An 18152-nucleotide genomic window follows, 5' to 3' on the forward strand; every position below is an offset into this window, starting at 1 on the left:
TTTCTGGAAAGGGTGCAGTGTCATTTGCTCCAAAGTCAGACATGTGACAGGTCCCTTGGTGAAGACTGCAGCCTCACCTGGCAGGAGCTTGCCTGTTCACTTGGGGAAGCCCCGCTGGGATGTACCCTTAGGTGATGTGCTTCTTGGTCTAGGAGGAATGGGCTCACACCGTTGCCTTGGATATCAGATTCCCAGGGTGTTCGAAGCCAGCACCAGACTCACTTCAGTTCAGAGCCAGTGAAAATAAGACCTAAATGGCCATTGTCACCTCTGTGGAAAAGGGTGAACGCATCCTGGTCACGATACAGCACTTGATACTGTGCGCCTTGATGCCACGAACCTCTCAGTTATGATAATTTAATGACAAGTCTTATATTTGATCACCGAGCCTCACAAATTACGAAGGATCTAGAGAGTTGGTTATACCTGAAATGTGACCCCAGGCTAGAGCTTTTCTGGTGTCAAGTGGACTCTTGGGCAGGAAGGTTGTGGGCACAGTGGGAGAGAGCATTGGTTCCCAGTTAGTTCCACCACTTGATGACTCCCTGACGGCAGGCGAATCGTTCAACTCCCGTGCGTTGACTTCTTCATTTGGCTCTGTGTATCCCTTGATTCAATCACCAGATAAAAATGCACAGAAAATTAAATTGCATCTTCACTGAGCACACACAGACATTTTCCTTGCTACCAGTCCTTATACTGTATGGTGTCACTATTGACACAGCATTGATATTGCATTAGGTAATATGAATAATCTACATGATTTAGGTATAGGAAAATGTACTTAGGTTCTAGCCAAATGTTAAGCCATTTTATATAAGAGATCTGAGTGCCTATGCATTATTGGTGTTAGGACCAGTACTCCACGGATAGTGAGAAATAGCTGTACCTGTCTCATGGGTTTGGTATGAAGGCCAGGAATCTATTGAATGAATAAAACACTCAAAAGACACCTGGCAAATACGGAGTGGTGACTGCATATTAGCTAGCTGCTAAGATGTTTGCCACTGTCAACATTATGGTTGTGACATAAAGTCCTGGTAGATGAGTTAACATTTTGATTCTAATTCTCCAATGTGTTTTTAAATTAAATGGAATAATTGCTGTTAACTGGGCAGTTAACTTGTGCCAGGCAGGGTGCTAGGCTTTGTGGATGAAGAAAGGACTTATTTTGGTAGTAAGTTGTGGAGCAGGCCCTCTTGGGTGTTCCATAGATTTTAACATGTGCTGCCTGCCTTTCCTGGATGAGTACACAGAGAAGGAGCGACTACAGCTGATTGGTTGATCTTTGTGAGTCTGGAAAAATGGGCTGTTTACTAAACTGTGGATTATTTGAATCCTTAGCTCGAGTTGTCTTTGTTAGGAAATGTGGTTTTCGGCGCCCGGGAGCTTCTCCTCCTCACTGGCGCTCTGCTAGTTCAGGACGGAATGAGGGGGAAGCAAAGGCTTGGTGCTGCTGCCTCTAGGACTCCTTGATACCTCAGTGGTACAGGTCTGCTCTGCGCCCTCAGGCTTTACCCTTGCTGCAGGTCTAGGGGACAGCTGTCACCTCCTCAGTCAGGGCAGGAGTGGCACTGGCCACTGACAGGAGTTTGCAGTGAGAGCGGTGCTGGGGATGTTATTGAGCCTGCTCAGAAGAGGCTGAGGCTGTTGCAGGCCTACCTTTTCTCTTGAGTCTCTTCAAACCTGCAGGATAATTGCCCTTTGAAGCAGGAGAAACTAAGTAGTTTGTGAAGCACACATCCGGCCTTTGTCTCACTGACGTGTGAGCACACGCACCCATGTGCCCCTGTGCACGTGTAAATGCATCAGTGCATTTATGTGTCGCGCATTGCAGAGAACATGGTTTTGATTGAAGCTAAAAGTTGGACTCTGGTGTCCGTAGCAGGAGAAACCCATCTGGGCTTTGGTCATGTGATCTTTCCACGAGCTATAGAGGAGTTTTGGAACAGTCATGAGGAGCATGCGTGGGAGATTTCAGTGACAATAGGAGACGCGATGAAGCCACCCAGCTTTGCCCACTTGGGTAGACTCGGGTCACCCACATCCTCCTCCTTGTTTCTTCCCTGGAGCCCCCCTCTTCCTCCCCTCCCTGGAACTGAACCCAGGGCTCATGCTAGCACTACTACACCCTACCCTGCCTTACTGTTTGAAATAAAATCCAGACATTGTGTGCTTTAAATCCAATCTTTGATTAATACCTTTTTAAAAGATTTTTTATTTTCAATCTGTGTTTTTGAGTGTTTTGCCTTCATGTCTGTATGTCCACCAGTGCATGCCTGCTGCCCACAGGTCCTGAAGAGGGCATCAGGTGCTCGGACTCTAGAGTTGCAGGCGGTTGTGAGCTGCCCTGTGGGTGCTGGGAACTGAACCCGGTTCATCTGTAAAAACAGCCTGTGCTTTCAGAGCCTGAACCAACTCTGCAGCCCCTGGTTAGTAGTTTTTGACTTGTGCATTTCTAGCATTTCCTGTCTTTTTTTCTTTCTTTTTCTTAAACTGAGTCATGTTCTTGGATTCCTGCAGCGTGAGATACTCTACTGACCCACCCTGCCTGTTCCTCGGACCTTTCGCTATTTAAAAGCTCTTTATCGTGTGTCTGTGATGTGCTTATGATCTTTGAGCATGTGGGCTGGAGTATGGCGCAGGCACATGTGGAGGCCAGAGGACAGCTTTGTGGAGTTTTCCTCTCCTACCACCGTGGGTTTCAGGGACCCCACTTAAGTCATCACACTCGAGCCCAAGCACCGTTAGCCCACCGAGCCTTCTCGATGGCTCATTTTAAAAAATAGTTAAAATTTAAACATTGGCAGTTTGCTGTAGTGTTGCTGGGCTCTTTGCAGAGGATTGGATTGCTGGCCCATTTTCCAGGAGACTCCTAGCGTCCTGACCCCACCTGCAGTGGCACCATTGTGTTGTCTCCAGCTGTTTCTTCCTTGATCTCATTTATTTTTAGTGCAGTCTTTCACAGTCATCGTTTTGCCTTAGTTCTGCCAGTAGCAGACAACAAACTGTGTCTAGTAGCACGTTCTTCCCCGACAGTGTAGCTGCTAACATGATGCGTATTCCTGTACGCGAGCCAGGGCTCAGCTCTGTGTTTGTCCTCATGATCTTTATTTTGGAGTTGGGGTGTGAGCGTTGGGAACTCATGCCAGCCCCTTACCTGGCTGCTGTCGAGCTAGTCAGTGGCCTTCTGAAGAAGTCCTTAATGTGGGAGAGCCAGTTCTGTCTAAGCTGGCTGGGGTATTGTTTCAGGGTCCTAGAGATCCTTCTAGTGGGATTCTGTGGACAGCCCAGACAACTCTGTGGAGGATATGGGGAGAATTGAGTCACAGAGGTGGGAGGAGCACCCTTGACCAGGCCTTGGGAGGGTGATGTTGAGTGCAGCCTTTGAGGGTTGTTAGTCACCTGAGGGTAGGAAGAGGTTTTCTGCACACGCGGATGCTGGTTGCATAGGCAGGAGGGAGCGTTTCTGGAGTGCTCACGAGTCTATAGGCCCCGAAGTGGGCAAGAGGCTGGAGTGTAGGGTGCCCAGCAGACAGGGTTCCATCTGGCAGGAGGAAGGATGAACAAGATTTGGGCCGGGGGTGGGGATGCGCCAGCTGTGCATGGACATAGGAAGTAATAGATGTGTGAGTGTCCTAAGACCCACTTGGGAGGTGAGACGTGAAATAGAAGGGACAGTTGTGTCAGACATGGACATGAGGGTGAGCTTTCCTTACGTATCTCCGTGTTAACGTGTGGGGTCATTGTGGGGACTTTGCAGGAAAGATGTAGCGGAACCAACGTGGGCCCCTTATGTCTGTCTTCTCTCAGCCCTTAACAAAGCAATGACAATGCAAGGCAGAGAGAGATCAGTCTTGCATTGAAATCTATGAAGAGGAATTTGTATTTGAATTTTTTATTCATAATACTGGAGTCAGTATATAGTCTTGAAGCTTATAAAGAAACAGATTTAGGAATCTATAACTTGAAAAGTAAAAATTATATTAAATAATTCACTGTGCAAAAGTTCTTGAAACTTCCTGTTGTCTGCAAACAGCTGTAGAAATCAAGTGTCCATCACTCAAGACCACAACATAGGACTGCACACGAACAAGCAAATCACGCAAGTTGTGCTCATGGTCGGTAGGAGCAAGGACATAAAGGAGACGTCCTGTGGATGGAGGCTATTGCAAAGCCTCTTCTTGGGATCGTCAGCTTGCGCTGCTGGTATTTCCTGTAAGGTTTCCCTGAGGTGGCAGGGTGTGACTGTGCTAGCTTGTGTACCTTCTGGGAAATGTGTGTGTGCGCTCACTCACTGAGGATTGAACACACATGCCTGTGCATTGTAGGCAAGCATTGTACCACTGTGCTATCTCCCCAGCCTCCTGTGTTTATACCTGGCTCTCTATTGGACCCTGAAGCCTGCAGGCTGGCTGCCCCTTGAGTGTGTTCCCATGCATCTCCTGTCGAGCTCTGCTGCCATTGGTTTGCCATGTGTTCACTCCACCTCGCTCACCTCATTCCCTTTGGTCTATGGTCTGTATTTTTATTCTCCAGGTGTTGTTGGGTGGTGGGGTAACACACCCTCTGACTCGGCTACTCTCTATATTGAGTTAGTTGCTATGCTGGTGGCAGGGACGTCTTGCTTGTGCTGTTCCATCGTGATGGACTGTGTGTGAACGGGCTCTTCCTTTGTTCAGAGCACTGCCAGTATCTGTCATGTTCATCATGTCAGCCCTGTGACACAGGATGATGCAGGCAGAGAGCAGTGATAGCGGTATATTTCATATGAAATATTCGTGCTTGAAATTGCTTAATGTAGTGCTGTATGAAGTAAAGAAGGACTGGAAACAGCATAAGTGTACATCAGTAGGGGGGTGACTAGACTAGGGTGTCTACAGTTAATGCGCTGCTGTGTAGTCACATCTGTGCAGTGGAGGGACCGGAAGCCAGCTCAGCTGCCGAAAGCGTGCACAGCTGTGTCAAAGGAAGACTGATGGAAGGGTTCACCATGATTTAGACTCAGCGGAGCCGTCCTCCGTCCTCCTCTGCACTCTCTGCCTTTCGTGGAAGGTGGGGCTCCTGTCTTGGAAGTCACTGCTGCTCCCTGCCCTCTCTTTCCCTCTCCGAGCATTAAAGGACGAGTGCCTGTGTCCTTGGCCTTCGCCCTAGATCCTTCATGTAGCTTCCCATTGCCGCTTGAGGTGAGTGGAGCCAGCTGTGTCCCAGCTGATCTCGCTGTAGTTTGGCAGTGTCCCCAGTGGCCCACCACAGGCGCTCTCTCGGTCAGCAGGTCAGCATGTCCGCTTACCAGACACCCCAGAGAGAGTTTCTGAGCCTGTGCTCCTGGTCCTGCGATGCCCTTTTCACACCGTGTGCCACTCTCCTGTCATGTTTGAGTCATAATATGCAGATGGCTCAGACCAGCGCCTATCATTGCTGAGCCTGTAGGTGAGGTGTGGGTGTGTTCAGAGACGCAGAACCACGTTCCAGTGCTTGGTTCTTGTGCACTGGGGAATTGTTATGATACGGAGTTGTTTTGAAGAGCGACTTTTTATATGATTGACAGATAAATTTAGTGAGTGTTCATATGCGTATACTGGGTTAAATTTATAAATAACCCAAGATAGCAATGATGTTTTCAAATACAAATCTGTGCTTTAAAAATATATAAAGTATAATGCTAAATGTGTTTCTCTAATACTGACATTATCTGTTTGTTACTTGTTAAGGTATGTTTAGTTACTTGAGTTTAAAACAAGTGTGTGTTAAAAAGCAGTAACAGTTCTGAAGTTCCAGTGAGTTACGGAATGTGTGGTGCCTTGCTGTGTAGCCCTGTCTGAGTTTGAATCCCCAGTCTTCCTGCCTCAGCTTCCAGAATATTAGGGTTCCACACCCAGCTCTTCTCTTTGTTATAGACCGTAAGGTCCCTCTGCACACGATCTTTAGGGAGGTCCCTCTGCACACGATCTTTAGGGGGGTCCCTCTGCACACGATCTTTAGGGGCTAGCTGGTACAGGCTAGCACTCCTACCCAATCCCTGAGCACCTATAGTTCAGTCCTTACACTCAAATCCCAGGCAGTACAAGCTCTCTCCAGCTATTCTCAGGAAATTGGGTTTTGGTTTTACTTCCAACTGTATTTAATAATTGAAAGTTTTTGTGGTTAGGAATTGTACTTAAAATTTTGGTGGAATATAATGATTTTGAACATTTGCTGTCTCAAGAGCAAATTGCAAGTCCATAGCATTTTCTGACTGTGTTCAGCTGTGGCCTTCTTCTTGATGGTTGCTTTAGGGGCTCTGTCTCAGTTTCAATGTCGCCCACTGTGGTTCTCTTCCTCAAGCCGTCTAAGAAGCAGTTTGTTTTGCTGTGGAGAGAAACTACCAGCATCAAAGCTGCTTGAAGAAGGGTGGGTTTCCAGATACCCTGCGTGTGTGCTGTGGAGAAGCAGGCCTACACCTCCTAGCTGTCTCTACAGCAGGGTGAAGGCCCCCCAGGGAGGCCCTGGCTGTTAATCTCAGAGAACTGTGGGGTACCCAGCAGGGCATCTCTGTGACAACTAGAAACCTCCCTCTGTGGGAAGCTGAGTTTGGGGGTGGGAGTTGGGTGGCAATAATCCTCCAACTCTTGTTCCACCCCTACAAGTGCCCCGTCCTCAGGCATCCAGACTGCAGAGCTGTGTCCTCCAAGGTTGCAGGTACTGCTCCCACCTCCTCATGATGTAGCTCCCAAGTCAAAGGGAGGGGCCTTTGCATCACCTCAGAGGCTCAGCCTGCGTTGGTGCTGCTTATTGTTTTTGCTGGAGACTCTGTAGGAGAGACCAGGAATGCTGCTCTCAGGCCTGCGCCTTTACTTTATAGCCAGTTTAAAGGCAGCGCACACTGACCCTTGGCTGGTGCTGACTGGTGAAATCCAGTTTGTGTGGCTCACGGACTTTCCAGTACCCAACTTTCTTGGCTTAGGAAGCCAAGGAATTTACCGTGTATTCTGTGTGAGCATGGGGTGGGCCAGCAGGCAAGTTTTAGAGAATTGTAGTAAAGAACATTATTTTTTCATGTATTATCTAATAAAATAGAATCTCTGTATGGTTCTTTAATGCCTGTTTGAATTGTCAAAAGGGGGAAATTTTATTTGAAGGTAGTATTTTCCAATCTTTTCCTTTTCCCTCTCCCATTAGAAACTGGTTCTTCAACTTTCAGAGCCAAGTGAGAAGTCATGTAATAGGCCCTTAGCCTCTGACCAGACTCAAGGGTGCTGTGGTAGCAATGTTGAAAAGCTAAGCCAATGTGTGCTGTGCAGGGCCTGTGAGGCGGGTAGCGTTTGGATTGCTGTTATTTCAGCAGAATGCCGAACCTGCCTTCTGGAAAAGACCAGGGAAATGCTGTTTCTCAGCTCTTGACAGGTATTTTGGTGTGTGTTTGGTTCTCTACTGTTTTTTGTTTTTTTAAGTGTGAATTTCTAAAACTATGCCTCATGGGCTTATGGGCGTCTGTACTTGGGTGTTTATTGGTTTTCTAGAAACTCATACCATTCTGTGGGTGCTTAGGAGGACATTTTAAGATTTAGTTGTTAATAAAATTTTCATTAATTATTTTTAAAAATTGAAATAATATTTGACCAAAATCATAGTTCAACTATACAAGTGTGGCGACCTATCCCTGTAATTCCAGCAATTCGGAGGCTGAGGTGGGAAGATCATTACAAATTCAAGGCCGGTCTGGGCTAGGAGTGAGCTATTCCCCACAACCTCCCACCCTAGGAGTAATTGAACAATAGATTGTTTTAGGACTAAGTAATACAGTGAGCTCTTGGTGTGGTCTGCATAGCTCACCCATCCCGCAGAGCTCTCTACTAAGTGGGTCTGCTAGTTATATCCATTTCTGCCATTGAGTCACTGCTGGTTTTGCTTTTGATAAAGTATTGAATGACTGCTGTCACATGTTTAAATGTTGACTAAAATGTAACATCATTGATAATGTAGCCACAACTAGCTTTTGTTTCCTTTTTGTTTACTATATGTTTAGGACATGTCTCAGGAAGGCTATGGAACGAGATCTCAGCCTCCTCTGGCCCCCGGAAAATCCAACCATGAAGACTTGAATTTAATCCAACAGGAACGACCGTCGAGTTTACCAGTAAGACATTACTGTGCTGATTGGAAAACGTAATGAGTTTGAAAACAAGGATTGTTTGTCTGCTCTCTTTTATATTACAATATATTATATTCTAGGTTTCAGATTTCTTTGAGAATTATTAACTTTGGGCTGCTTTCTTGAGAGAGCCCCGTGGTTCTGGTTAAGTCTGTTTTGTTTGCAGTGGCTCGGCAGATCAGACGCCCACTGTTAGAATGTCTCACCTGGCTGGCTTGCTATGTGAGCACAACGGAATTTCTGTTGCATTACTGAGCTTCTTTTAGTTTTTTTGGGTAATGATACACAGCAAAATTGTCAGTGAGAGAGTTGAAACGTAAGGACATTCCTACTTTGCAAAAGGTTCAGTGATGTCAGTGATTTGAATCATTCCTGGCCTTTATATAGAGAAGTTTTCCCCAAAGAAAGTACTTTATTTGAAATTTGGCAAAGCAGTTTGTGTGGTGTTTGCACCAGCAGCTTGTGTGGTGATGGGGTGTCCATGATGCCAGCAGCAGGGGTGCATCATGGTGATGCCAGCAACAGTTCATCTGACTCAATTTACCCTTGGATAGAGAACCCAACTGAATGAGGATTTTTACATTAACTAAAAGAATAAACCTGTAAAACACTCCTTACATTTATTTTCCTGTTAGCATATTTTGACCTCAAGCATTATTGTTGCTGTTAAATTTCTCTTACAGTTTGTTTAAAGCCTGAGTTTGGGAGAGCCATGATTTTAACTTGAACTGTAACCTTGCTTGCGCTTAAATAAAATTCATTATGTTCTGTATAAATATTGGAGGAGTAACACTGGTAACGGATGTAGACCATGAATGGCTGTGTACAGACCACGCCCACTTAAGCTGGCTGTGTACAGGTCACGCCCACTTAAGATGGCTGTGTACCCTTGGAGAAGAAGGCATGGGATGGCTGGAGGACACACTCACTGCTTTTGAGTCTGCTGTGCACGGCTACGAAACCCTGCTTTGTATAGGCGTTATTTATGAGGCGAGGATGTGAGTCTTGTAGAAAAATCCCCTGTTGCTGAGCTGCATGGGACCATGTGTTGCTTTGTCCCTGTTGTTTTGAGGAACGAGAAAGGCAGTGGGTTCATGTTTGTGTTAGAAGCTTCTAGAAGCAGCTACAGTGTGGTGAGCGTGTGGAATGTGGATGACATGCACCTGTACAGATGCAGCTTTGGCCAAGGATTTGGGATTAAAGTTGAGTCACAGGAGGAGAGTTTCCAGTGGATCCCACACTGTTGGTTTTGGGCTGATTTTGTAGGCATTGAAGCAGGTTGGAGAATTTACCATGAACAGACACCAGCTTTCTGCATGACCAGATGAACAATGTACAGTGTGCATTGCTTTCTTCATAGTTGTTTACAAACTTGACCATCATTAACACACACTTCTGATACGTATTCAAGTGGAATAATTGGGGATTTTTCAAAATCCTTCTATCTATGCATCTTTATCATATAGATATAAAAAGCATATAGTATATAACTTACCACTCACTAATGATTATCTTGCCTATTTAGAGAGAGGATTTCAGGTTATTTCAGTATTTTAGAGAGCGTTTCACCCCATCCAGTTCATTTTTATGGAGGTATTAAGAAAAAAGAAATGTCTGCATTGGCACTTTCTTTCTGTTTTTGTTGCTGTTTTGTTTTGGAACTCACAGAGGCTGATAGACTGGTACTTAAATCACATTTCTGTGATCTTTTCCTTTTCGTTTGGTTTTAAGAGAACAGAGCTTCCAGGTTTTATGGCAAGTCTGTATGCATATGAATTGCACAAGGCTGCTATGCCTAAGCCATCCAATCTGTTGGGGTAGAAACTGGCTTTATTTAAGTGAACTGTAATGCACTATTTTTCTTCTGCAGGGCTTCACATGCATAAGCAATCTCTATGTGGAGTTTACAAATATGTTTTTGTTTATATTACTGCTTTGTAAGTTGTACATAATTAAGGTAATTATGACTTCAGGGAACACTTGGTGTGCTGTTACAGACTTGGTGCGTGCGTTTGTGCAGTGTGACTTAGGAGACTTGGTAACTGCTGGCCTGGCAAGGCTGATGTTGTAGGATTGTGAAGCTGCTGTTATTTATGCCTGAATTTGTTATCGGGCCCCTTGTAGGTGGGCTCTCAGGTTATGCCTTCCTGCTTTAATGTCGTCGACTTAAGACACCCTAAAGCATGGTAGTCCCTGGTTTGGGGACTCTATAAGTCTTATTTGAGCTTTTAAAGTATTGCATAACGATTCTAATGTATGCATTTTAATTCTGCCTGATATAAATATGTGTGTGTATGTATGTATGTATTATATATAGTAAAAGCAGATAATGCTTTTTGAGTCTTTCTTTCTTTATCCCAACTTGGAGCTGGAGTCCCAGGAAATCCTAGATTGCTGCCAGTTTTCAGTCTACATTGGAATCCCAAAGAAATATGTTCTCACACCAGAGAAGGAATGGCTCAGGGACAGGATGGATGAACTTGCCAGTGAGATGAGAACAAGCGAGCAAAAGCAAAAGTTTCCTTCTCCTCTGGTCTTCTGTGTTGGCTGCCACTGGAAGGTAGCAAGTGTGCTCAGATGCTTGGATTTTTAGTTCATTCCAAATACAGTCTGGTTGACAGCCAGCCTTAGCCAGCAGTCTGAGCCTCGCTATTTAACCCTTACCAGCCAGGAACTTACTATGTAGAACAGGCAAGCCTTGAACCCACAGAGACCATGCTTAGCAGAGATAGTTATTTCTTTTTGTTTGTTTTGCTTTTCCAAGACATGGTTTCTCTCTGTAGCACTGGCTATCTTGGAACTCATTCTGTAGACCAGGCTGGCCTTGAACTCAGAGATCAGATCCATTTGCTTTTGCCTCCCGAGTGCCGGGATTAAAGGTGTGGTAGTTCTTAGTTTTGTTTGCACACAATGAGATAGAGGCCATATTTTTCTGTGACCGAATTTTCCTTGTCATGTTTGTTAGACAGCTCCACTGTTCTTCAGTTGCATCTGTAATCAAATCCTGAGGCTGCCTTCTCTCTAGGCTTGCCTGCCTGCCTGCCTGCCTGCCTGCCTGCCTGCTTGTGTGGGTCTTATGGTTCCCTATCCTTGTTAGTTACAGATACACTTAGGTTTTCCAGCTGGCTTAGCCAGAGTCTCACGTTACCGCAGATCGGAAAGGGCTGATAAATTCATACTTGTTCTCTTGTCTTGGGCCGTGACTGGTAATATTTACTTTTTACTTAATGGGCTAACACTAAGCTCAGAACAAATCTCCCTCTGCAGTGTCCACTTATTTCTGTAGCTCTTAATCATCCAGGTTCCTCCTTGCTGACACACTGAGTTTATGTATCTTGGCATTTCCATTATTGATAGAGCTTGCCATATGGCATGTAATATAAAAATTAACCTGAGACTCCCTCCCATTAGAACCACACCACTTTCATTTGAATATATTTTGTAGTTTTCTTTGCTTCTGATATTGGCAGTAAATGAAGCAAGCATACAAGGAAGGACACAGGGGAAGGTCAGCTATGACAAACCCTGTAGCTTATATACAAACCCTTCATTTTGCAAACCTCGGGTATATCTCAATTTGTAGTCTCATGTGACTCTCAAGGTGTGGTTGAGTACACTAGCCACTGGGTGTTTTATCTGGTGATGTCTCTTGTGACATTTGCTGGTGCCTCTATGACAGCTGTTTTTATAATTGTCTTGGTTTAGGCTGGGATTCTTTCATGGTATTTACTGTTTTATTTAGCAACTATTTTGCTAAATAGTATGTGTTTTAAAATCTAACCCTGGTTTCAAACTGTTTATTTAATCACTTGGGGGTCTTTCTTATGGTATTGACTCAGCCTCAGGAAAGCCTGTGTCCTCTCTAGGCTAATGACACACATGATGGCATAGGTGTGATAACTCCGTTGGCAAAACCCTTGTCAGTCTTAAAACAATTTTGCTTTTTTCAAATGACTGTTCACTTTTACCTTGGTTATCTTGAGTTTCAAGGGAAGAAGTGGACAATTTAGATAGTTAAACAAATGATAGCACAACATCATTCTTTTACTAGTGATACATATTTTTTGATTGTAAAAAGTACTGTCAGAAACACTAATCATTGTAATTTTAGTCAGTACAGTATGGTACATATGTTCTTAGTAAAGTAGTAATGAATATATAAAAAGGGGTAATGAAAAGATGGAGGCTTTCTTTCCCCTTCAACAAACCGACGTGTTTCTTCCTGGGATTGCAAAGAGCCATTCCTTCCTTCCTTCCTTCCTTCCTTCCTTCCTTCCTTCCTTCCTTCCTTCCTTCCTTCCTTCCTTCCTTCCTTCCTTCCTTCCTTCCTATCTTTTTTTTTCCCCCTCCAATCAGGGTTTCTCTGTGGCTTTGGAGGCTGTCCTGAACTAGCTCTTGTAGACGAGGCTGGTCTCGAACTCACAGAGATCTGCCTGCTTCTGCCTCCTCAGTGCTGGGATTAAAGGCATGCGCCACCACCGCCCAGCTCACAGTTTTTTGTTTGGAAAGAACCACTTTGTTGTGCTTGTCCAGGAAGCCCACAGTTGGCCCTGTAGTTGGGGGTCCTGAGTCTGTTTACCCAAGGTCAGCGTGACTGTCCTGTTCTGATAGTGCAGGGGAAGGACTGCATTGGAAGGGAAGGTTCAAGTTTCTGGCTCCCTTCTCCTCAAGCAGAAAAAGCTGGAGAGACTGACATGCAAAGGGTTTTAGTTTTTGGAGTCATCTAAATAGTGCTTATGTCCCTCTGGTGGAATTGTCGCTTTTGAAAGGAAGGGGGTACTCAGTGCTGGTGGCTCTTAGAAGTGGAGGGTGTTAAACAGCATATTAGATGCCTTGAAGAGAATGTTGGCAACCTGTTATTATAAAAATACAATTTTAATAAGATATTAAAAAGGTATAAAAATTTGGGGATCACGTATCCGCACAAATGTTTTGTTTTTAAGGAAAGAGTCTTTGGCTTCGTCATTAATAACGTTAGTTACGGGTAAAGGGTTGCACATTTTGAAAACATTGTCATTGATGTCATACTAATGGTGCATTTAAGATCTGTGGATTTGGTAATGTAGTTCCTTTGAATGGTTGGAAAAGTGGAGGAAGCAGGAGAAGCAGTCTCATAGCTGGGTTCTGACTTCCCGTTCTCAATCCAGCCCTCAGACCGTCTCAACCTGTCGGCAGGTGTCTGCAAAACTTAAATCTGCCAGACGAATGGCTGTCGGATGAACTCTTTGCAAAGTTTTGTGTTTGCAGCTTGAACTTGATTTAAATGGTTGTCATGAAAAGGTTAAGAGTGTAGCTGTCTTCTATTGATTGATCCTTCTCAAGTCATTCTAAATGCTTAAAAAATTACAAGTTAATGAAAGAGATCTCTCTTGCCTTCATACAGCTCTGAGAGTTCAGCTATGGATACTGCCTTGGTACAGCATTGCTGCTCGTTTAGTATTCCTGAGTGTCAGCAGCCTTTGGGGTTGCAGTATTTTGGAGGAGGGGCCTTACAAGGCACATGCCCTGGGCAGGTGGGGGGCCTCTTGGGGCATGTGGAGGCCTCCTGAAAAGGTAGGGTCTCCCTGAGGCAGATGGGAGGGGAGGCCTTTGTGTAGGCAGGGATAGAGGTCTCCTTGGCAGCCTTCTCTGCAGGATGGTTCCCTGCCATTACAGGTTTTGCAGAAATTTGGCATCACCTGCCCAATGTCAAACTGAAGGTACGAACATAGTTTTGATGTCTCAGGAAATTGTAAAAAGGAACACACGATACTTAAATGTCTTTCATACTATTTATGTTGGTCTAGAACTTAATTTTAAACCAGGAGATATCATTTGTTTTTGGATGAGAAGAGCACGTGAGGGTCCTACTTAGAAAAAGACTGGCAAATGTTTCATTCTGAAATGGATTTTTTATGATGTAATGTTTTTCCCTGAGAGGCTGAGTGTGTACCACCCAGAGCACGATCTTTCCCCAGAAGAGTAAGGAAGCAGGAAGAGATGCCCTGTAACCGTATTTCTGGGGGTTTCCATGGCATTGGCAATCATTTCAGAAAGAGAAGACAGAGTAGAGCAAGGTGGGAAGGGCCGTGCTCGGCTTCTTTCTTCCAAAACAGTATTCCATTTAAATATTTATTCTGTAAATGAAAATTCAATAAAACTTTAACAGTTTGGACTTCTTCCAGGGAGAGAAAAGCCTAAATATAATGGAAAGCTTGAATAAATGAATATTTTAGAAGAGCTGTAGCCTGCTTTTAAAGCACTCAGTGTTTGTGCACAGTGTTTCCTAATTGACATCTTCAGTCCTGGTAAAACAAATGGTTATTTCTTTAACTTTAATTTTCTTTACTTAGTTAGTTTGGGATTGAACTCAGAGCCTTGTGCCTGCCAGGCTGGCTCTCTGTTACCAAACTGTACTCATCTCCTAAAGTGGTGAATTTTAAACACAGGGTAGCCAAGACATTTGCTTAGGGACAGTGCATTAATGTTCAAAAGTTTGTTTCAGTTTTAAAAACAGGTTCTAACTAAGTTTGTCATCTGTGGACTTTCTCATCTCACATCCTTTTAACACATGGGGGAGATGAATTTCAGCCCATTTTGTAGGGCTGTCAATTAGTTCTTAAAAAGTTAATAGAGGACTGTTAAGAAGATCTGCAAAAATAGACAGTGGCGAAATCAGAGCTTAAGAAGGGCCGGAAAGTAACTGATTTGCAGGATATTGGTTTTGATAATAGAAGGATAATGATGATCCGTAGTTGATAAATGAGGCTCATTAAGTAAGGGATGATAAATGCACACACTCCTGGCTAAGACCCTGCATATAACTCTCAGATGACCTGGGTGGGGCCATGGAGCCTGTCTCTGTGGCATGGCCTGGATGTCCAGGATGTAGGCATGTTCCAGGTTCGCCCCAGACATCCCCAAGCCAGCATGCCAGTTGTGGGAACTGGGGACCAGGGACTTTGAACATCAATCAGCAAGCCTTTCCTGCTGTCTCCTGCTATTGGGGTTTTGGCCACAGCACCCACAGGGTGAGCACTGCCTCTCTCTTCATGTGATCTCTCCTTCAGCACTGCCTCCAGGTCAAGTAGGCCTTGGCCACCGGGAGGCAGCAAGAGTGCTTTGCTGCATATCATCCTACTTTACTCAGAAACAGCTTTTAATTGATAGATGTTCATTTTGCAGGTGAAGGGAAGGCTCACGTCTGTTTCTTGTAAAAAGGGCTATGTGACCAGCAGGCACTCACAGTAGCATTTGTGAACTGGTTACTTGCTTTTATGTTTCTTTGGGCCTAGAAGTAACTATTTTTAAATTAACTGTCAGTTTAAGAGTTTGAATAAATACATGTATAGAAAGTTCCCATGAACCAAAAAATTTTTCTATTCTTCTGCCACAATGGAGGACTTTAGAGGTATTCTCTCTCTCTCTCTCTCTCTCTCTCTCTCTCTCTCTCTCTCTCTCTCTCTCTCTCTCTCTCTCTCTCTCTCTCTCTCTCATCTTTTTCTTTTGCCTTCTCCAAATTGTTGTAAAATAAGTGAATGGTCTTGTTTTCCTTTGTTTGGGTCAAGAAATTTTAGCTGAAAATTGTTACTGTGTGAAAGAAGATTATTGACTCAACAAGCCTTCAATTTTCCATGAATAACACTCCCACCCCTAGCTTCGGGAACACGCCGCGCATGCATTCTATTTTAAAATACAGACTGTAATTTAAAACAGGCAGTTGGATGCCCCACTGAACTTTGTTTAAGCCTGGAATAAAAGAGAGAGAAAAGCTTTAAGCCACAAAAAAAAAAAGTGGCTATGCTTTTTCAACTGCTTTTCTTCATAATGCAGCAACTCTGTTAAAAAGCAAAGCTTGCAGGTACTGGCGTCAGGCATACCATGGTCCTGGCTTTTACCCAATTTTAGGTTGTGGTGTGTACATCTTTTGTTTCATCATTAGCCTATCCTGTGAATCCTCCTAAAGTGCTCAAGAGTGTCCATTGGCACTAGTTGGTGTGTTTGTGTTTGCACATACTGTACATGTTCAGTGCATGTGTGAATATTATTTCTGATTTTATAGTTTGCCATTCATTTATTACAAGATAGCTAATATTGTGTTGATATTATATAAGAATGGTTTTAAAATGGAAAGATACAAATATTAGTACTGTTCAGTCTCTGAGGTTTGCCAAGTGATTGTGTATTTGGAAGTAGCTGTGTATCATTCACCCTCTCCTCTTTACATTGATGACCAGCTGATTATGACTTGTATGGAAGGCACGTGCTCTGACCGGGGGGCCTGCTTGTGCCAGTGTTGAATGGCAGCTCAGCTCAGCCCAGTGACCTGGCTCAGCTCTGGTCTTGAGGAAAGCCTGTCATCCCAGCAGGATCACCGTTTCCCTCTCTGAAAACTGAGTGCAGTAGACTGGGTTACCACAGGGCATCCTGTGGCTCCTTTGTTGTCTGTTACAGGCCTTTTCTCTTAGTATTTAAGGAAAAGAGGTAAAAATGAGCCCTCACCTCTCCTTCCGGGCATGCCCCTGCTGTGGATCCTGATGGCTAGCTTGCCATCTTGGTGCAACTTTTAGGAAGGGAAATAGGATTTATTTAGGAATTTGGACCACCAGAGAGCTAGAGACCTTAGTTTTGGTCTCTTACTACAACAGGCATCTACCAATTCTAGATACCTCCCCCCCCCCGTGTCATCAGTGTGGGAGACTTGTGCTTTCCAACAGGGAAGTCTGGGTAAAAGGAGCCGAGCTTGTCGGAGCGTGCATATGCCTGCAGCCATCTTCCCTGCTGCCTGCCAAAGGGGAAGGTAGACAAGAGCAGGCTGCAGGGCTCACCCCAGCACCCCAGCACGGGCGCTGTGAAGGCCGCCAGTGCTGCCCCACACGGGCCAAAGGGGAGCTAGCAGAGAGCTTTGTGACCAAGACAGTGATGCTGCAGTTGGCCGCAACTTCCCCCCAGGACTCTCCTTGGGTTTCTAAGGTTGCCAGGTTTGTTGTACGCTTTATTTAACACTTATTGACTCCTGCTTTCAAAAGTCTTGCAAGTTTCAGTCAACGAATAGGGAAACTGCCAGGAAAAGAAGGCTCAGTGCCCTGGGTAGCCTTTGACAGAGTGCTGGAGTGTAGGGACACGAGCTATAAAGGCACTCCCAACAGCCATCCCATTTTTCTGTGGTTGGAAAATGTGGCACTTTCCACATACCTAGGTAAGTAAGTTGTAAGGTGCCTTCTGCTTTGCAAGACCTTCATTTTCTTTTTTTGGGGTGGTGGTATTTGGTTTTTTGGGGGGGAGCAAGGTCTTACAGATAGGAATTGATACTGAAAGGATGACAGCATTAATTGTCAGGTGAATTTAATGAGTTCATGGAGGTGATGTAGAGAATATTGGAATAGATTTTGTGTAAGCAACTCAGTAGACCATAATGGAATATTCTTCACATTACTTTGGCCAAAGGCAGCAGCTCAGCCTCAAGAAATAAGTGAAGCCAAGGACTGGGCAGATGGTCATTGACGAAGGACTTGCTATACAGGCATGACAACCAAAGTTTGATCCCTAGCATCTGAGTAAAAAAGCTAGGTGCATCCCTGTAACCCTAGTGCCAGGAAGGCAGAGAGAGGAACATCCCTGTGGCTCAGAGCATCCCTGTGGCTTGTTGACCAGCCAGTCTAGCTGAACTGAATCAGATAAATTGAGGCAGGAAATAGAACATGATTGAGGACACCTGACACCAACCTCTGACTTCTACATGCGTGTACACCTTCATACATATGTGCAGATAGACACTAATTCATGCACATATATGTACACAGACAGACAGACACACATACACATTCACGCATGCATGCACACAGAAGAAATAAGCGAATCTGTCAGCCGTTCATTTTGGCTTCCTGGATTGTCTCATTGACTTTGCTTTTAGGACCATGCAGTGTAGTATCACTAAGAAATGTGTTCACAAATTTCTTTCTTGAGCAGACATAGATTCTTTTGTACTTTTGATTGATTTTTGCCTATTTTGGAGGAGTATTTCTTAGTTTAATTTGCT

The 18152-nt window shown here is 44.5% G+C and overlaps 1 protein-coding gene across 1 annotated transcript in view; it reads left to right on the forward strand.

The window, feature by feature from the left end:
- Positions 1-18152, forward strand: part of Arid1b (AT-rich interaction domain 1B) — a 283138-nt gene that overhangs the window by 113162 nt on the left and 151824 nt on the right. The window contains 1 exon segment of the mRNA XM_040728432.1: positions 8009-8119. Within this exon segment, the coding sequence (XP_040584366.1) occupies positions 8009-8119 (111 nt within the window).

Source organism: Mesocricetus auratus, unplaced genomic scaffold (assembly GCF_017639785.1).
Source record: "Mesocricetus auratus isolate SY011 unplaced genomic scaffold, BCM_Maur_2.0 Super-Scaffold_100018, whole genome shotgun sequence".
Taxonomy (NCBI): domain Eukaryota; kingdom Metazoa; phylum Chordata; class Mammalia; order Rodentia; family Cricetidae; genus Mesocricetus; species Mesocricetus auratus.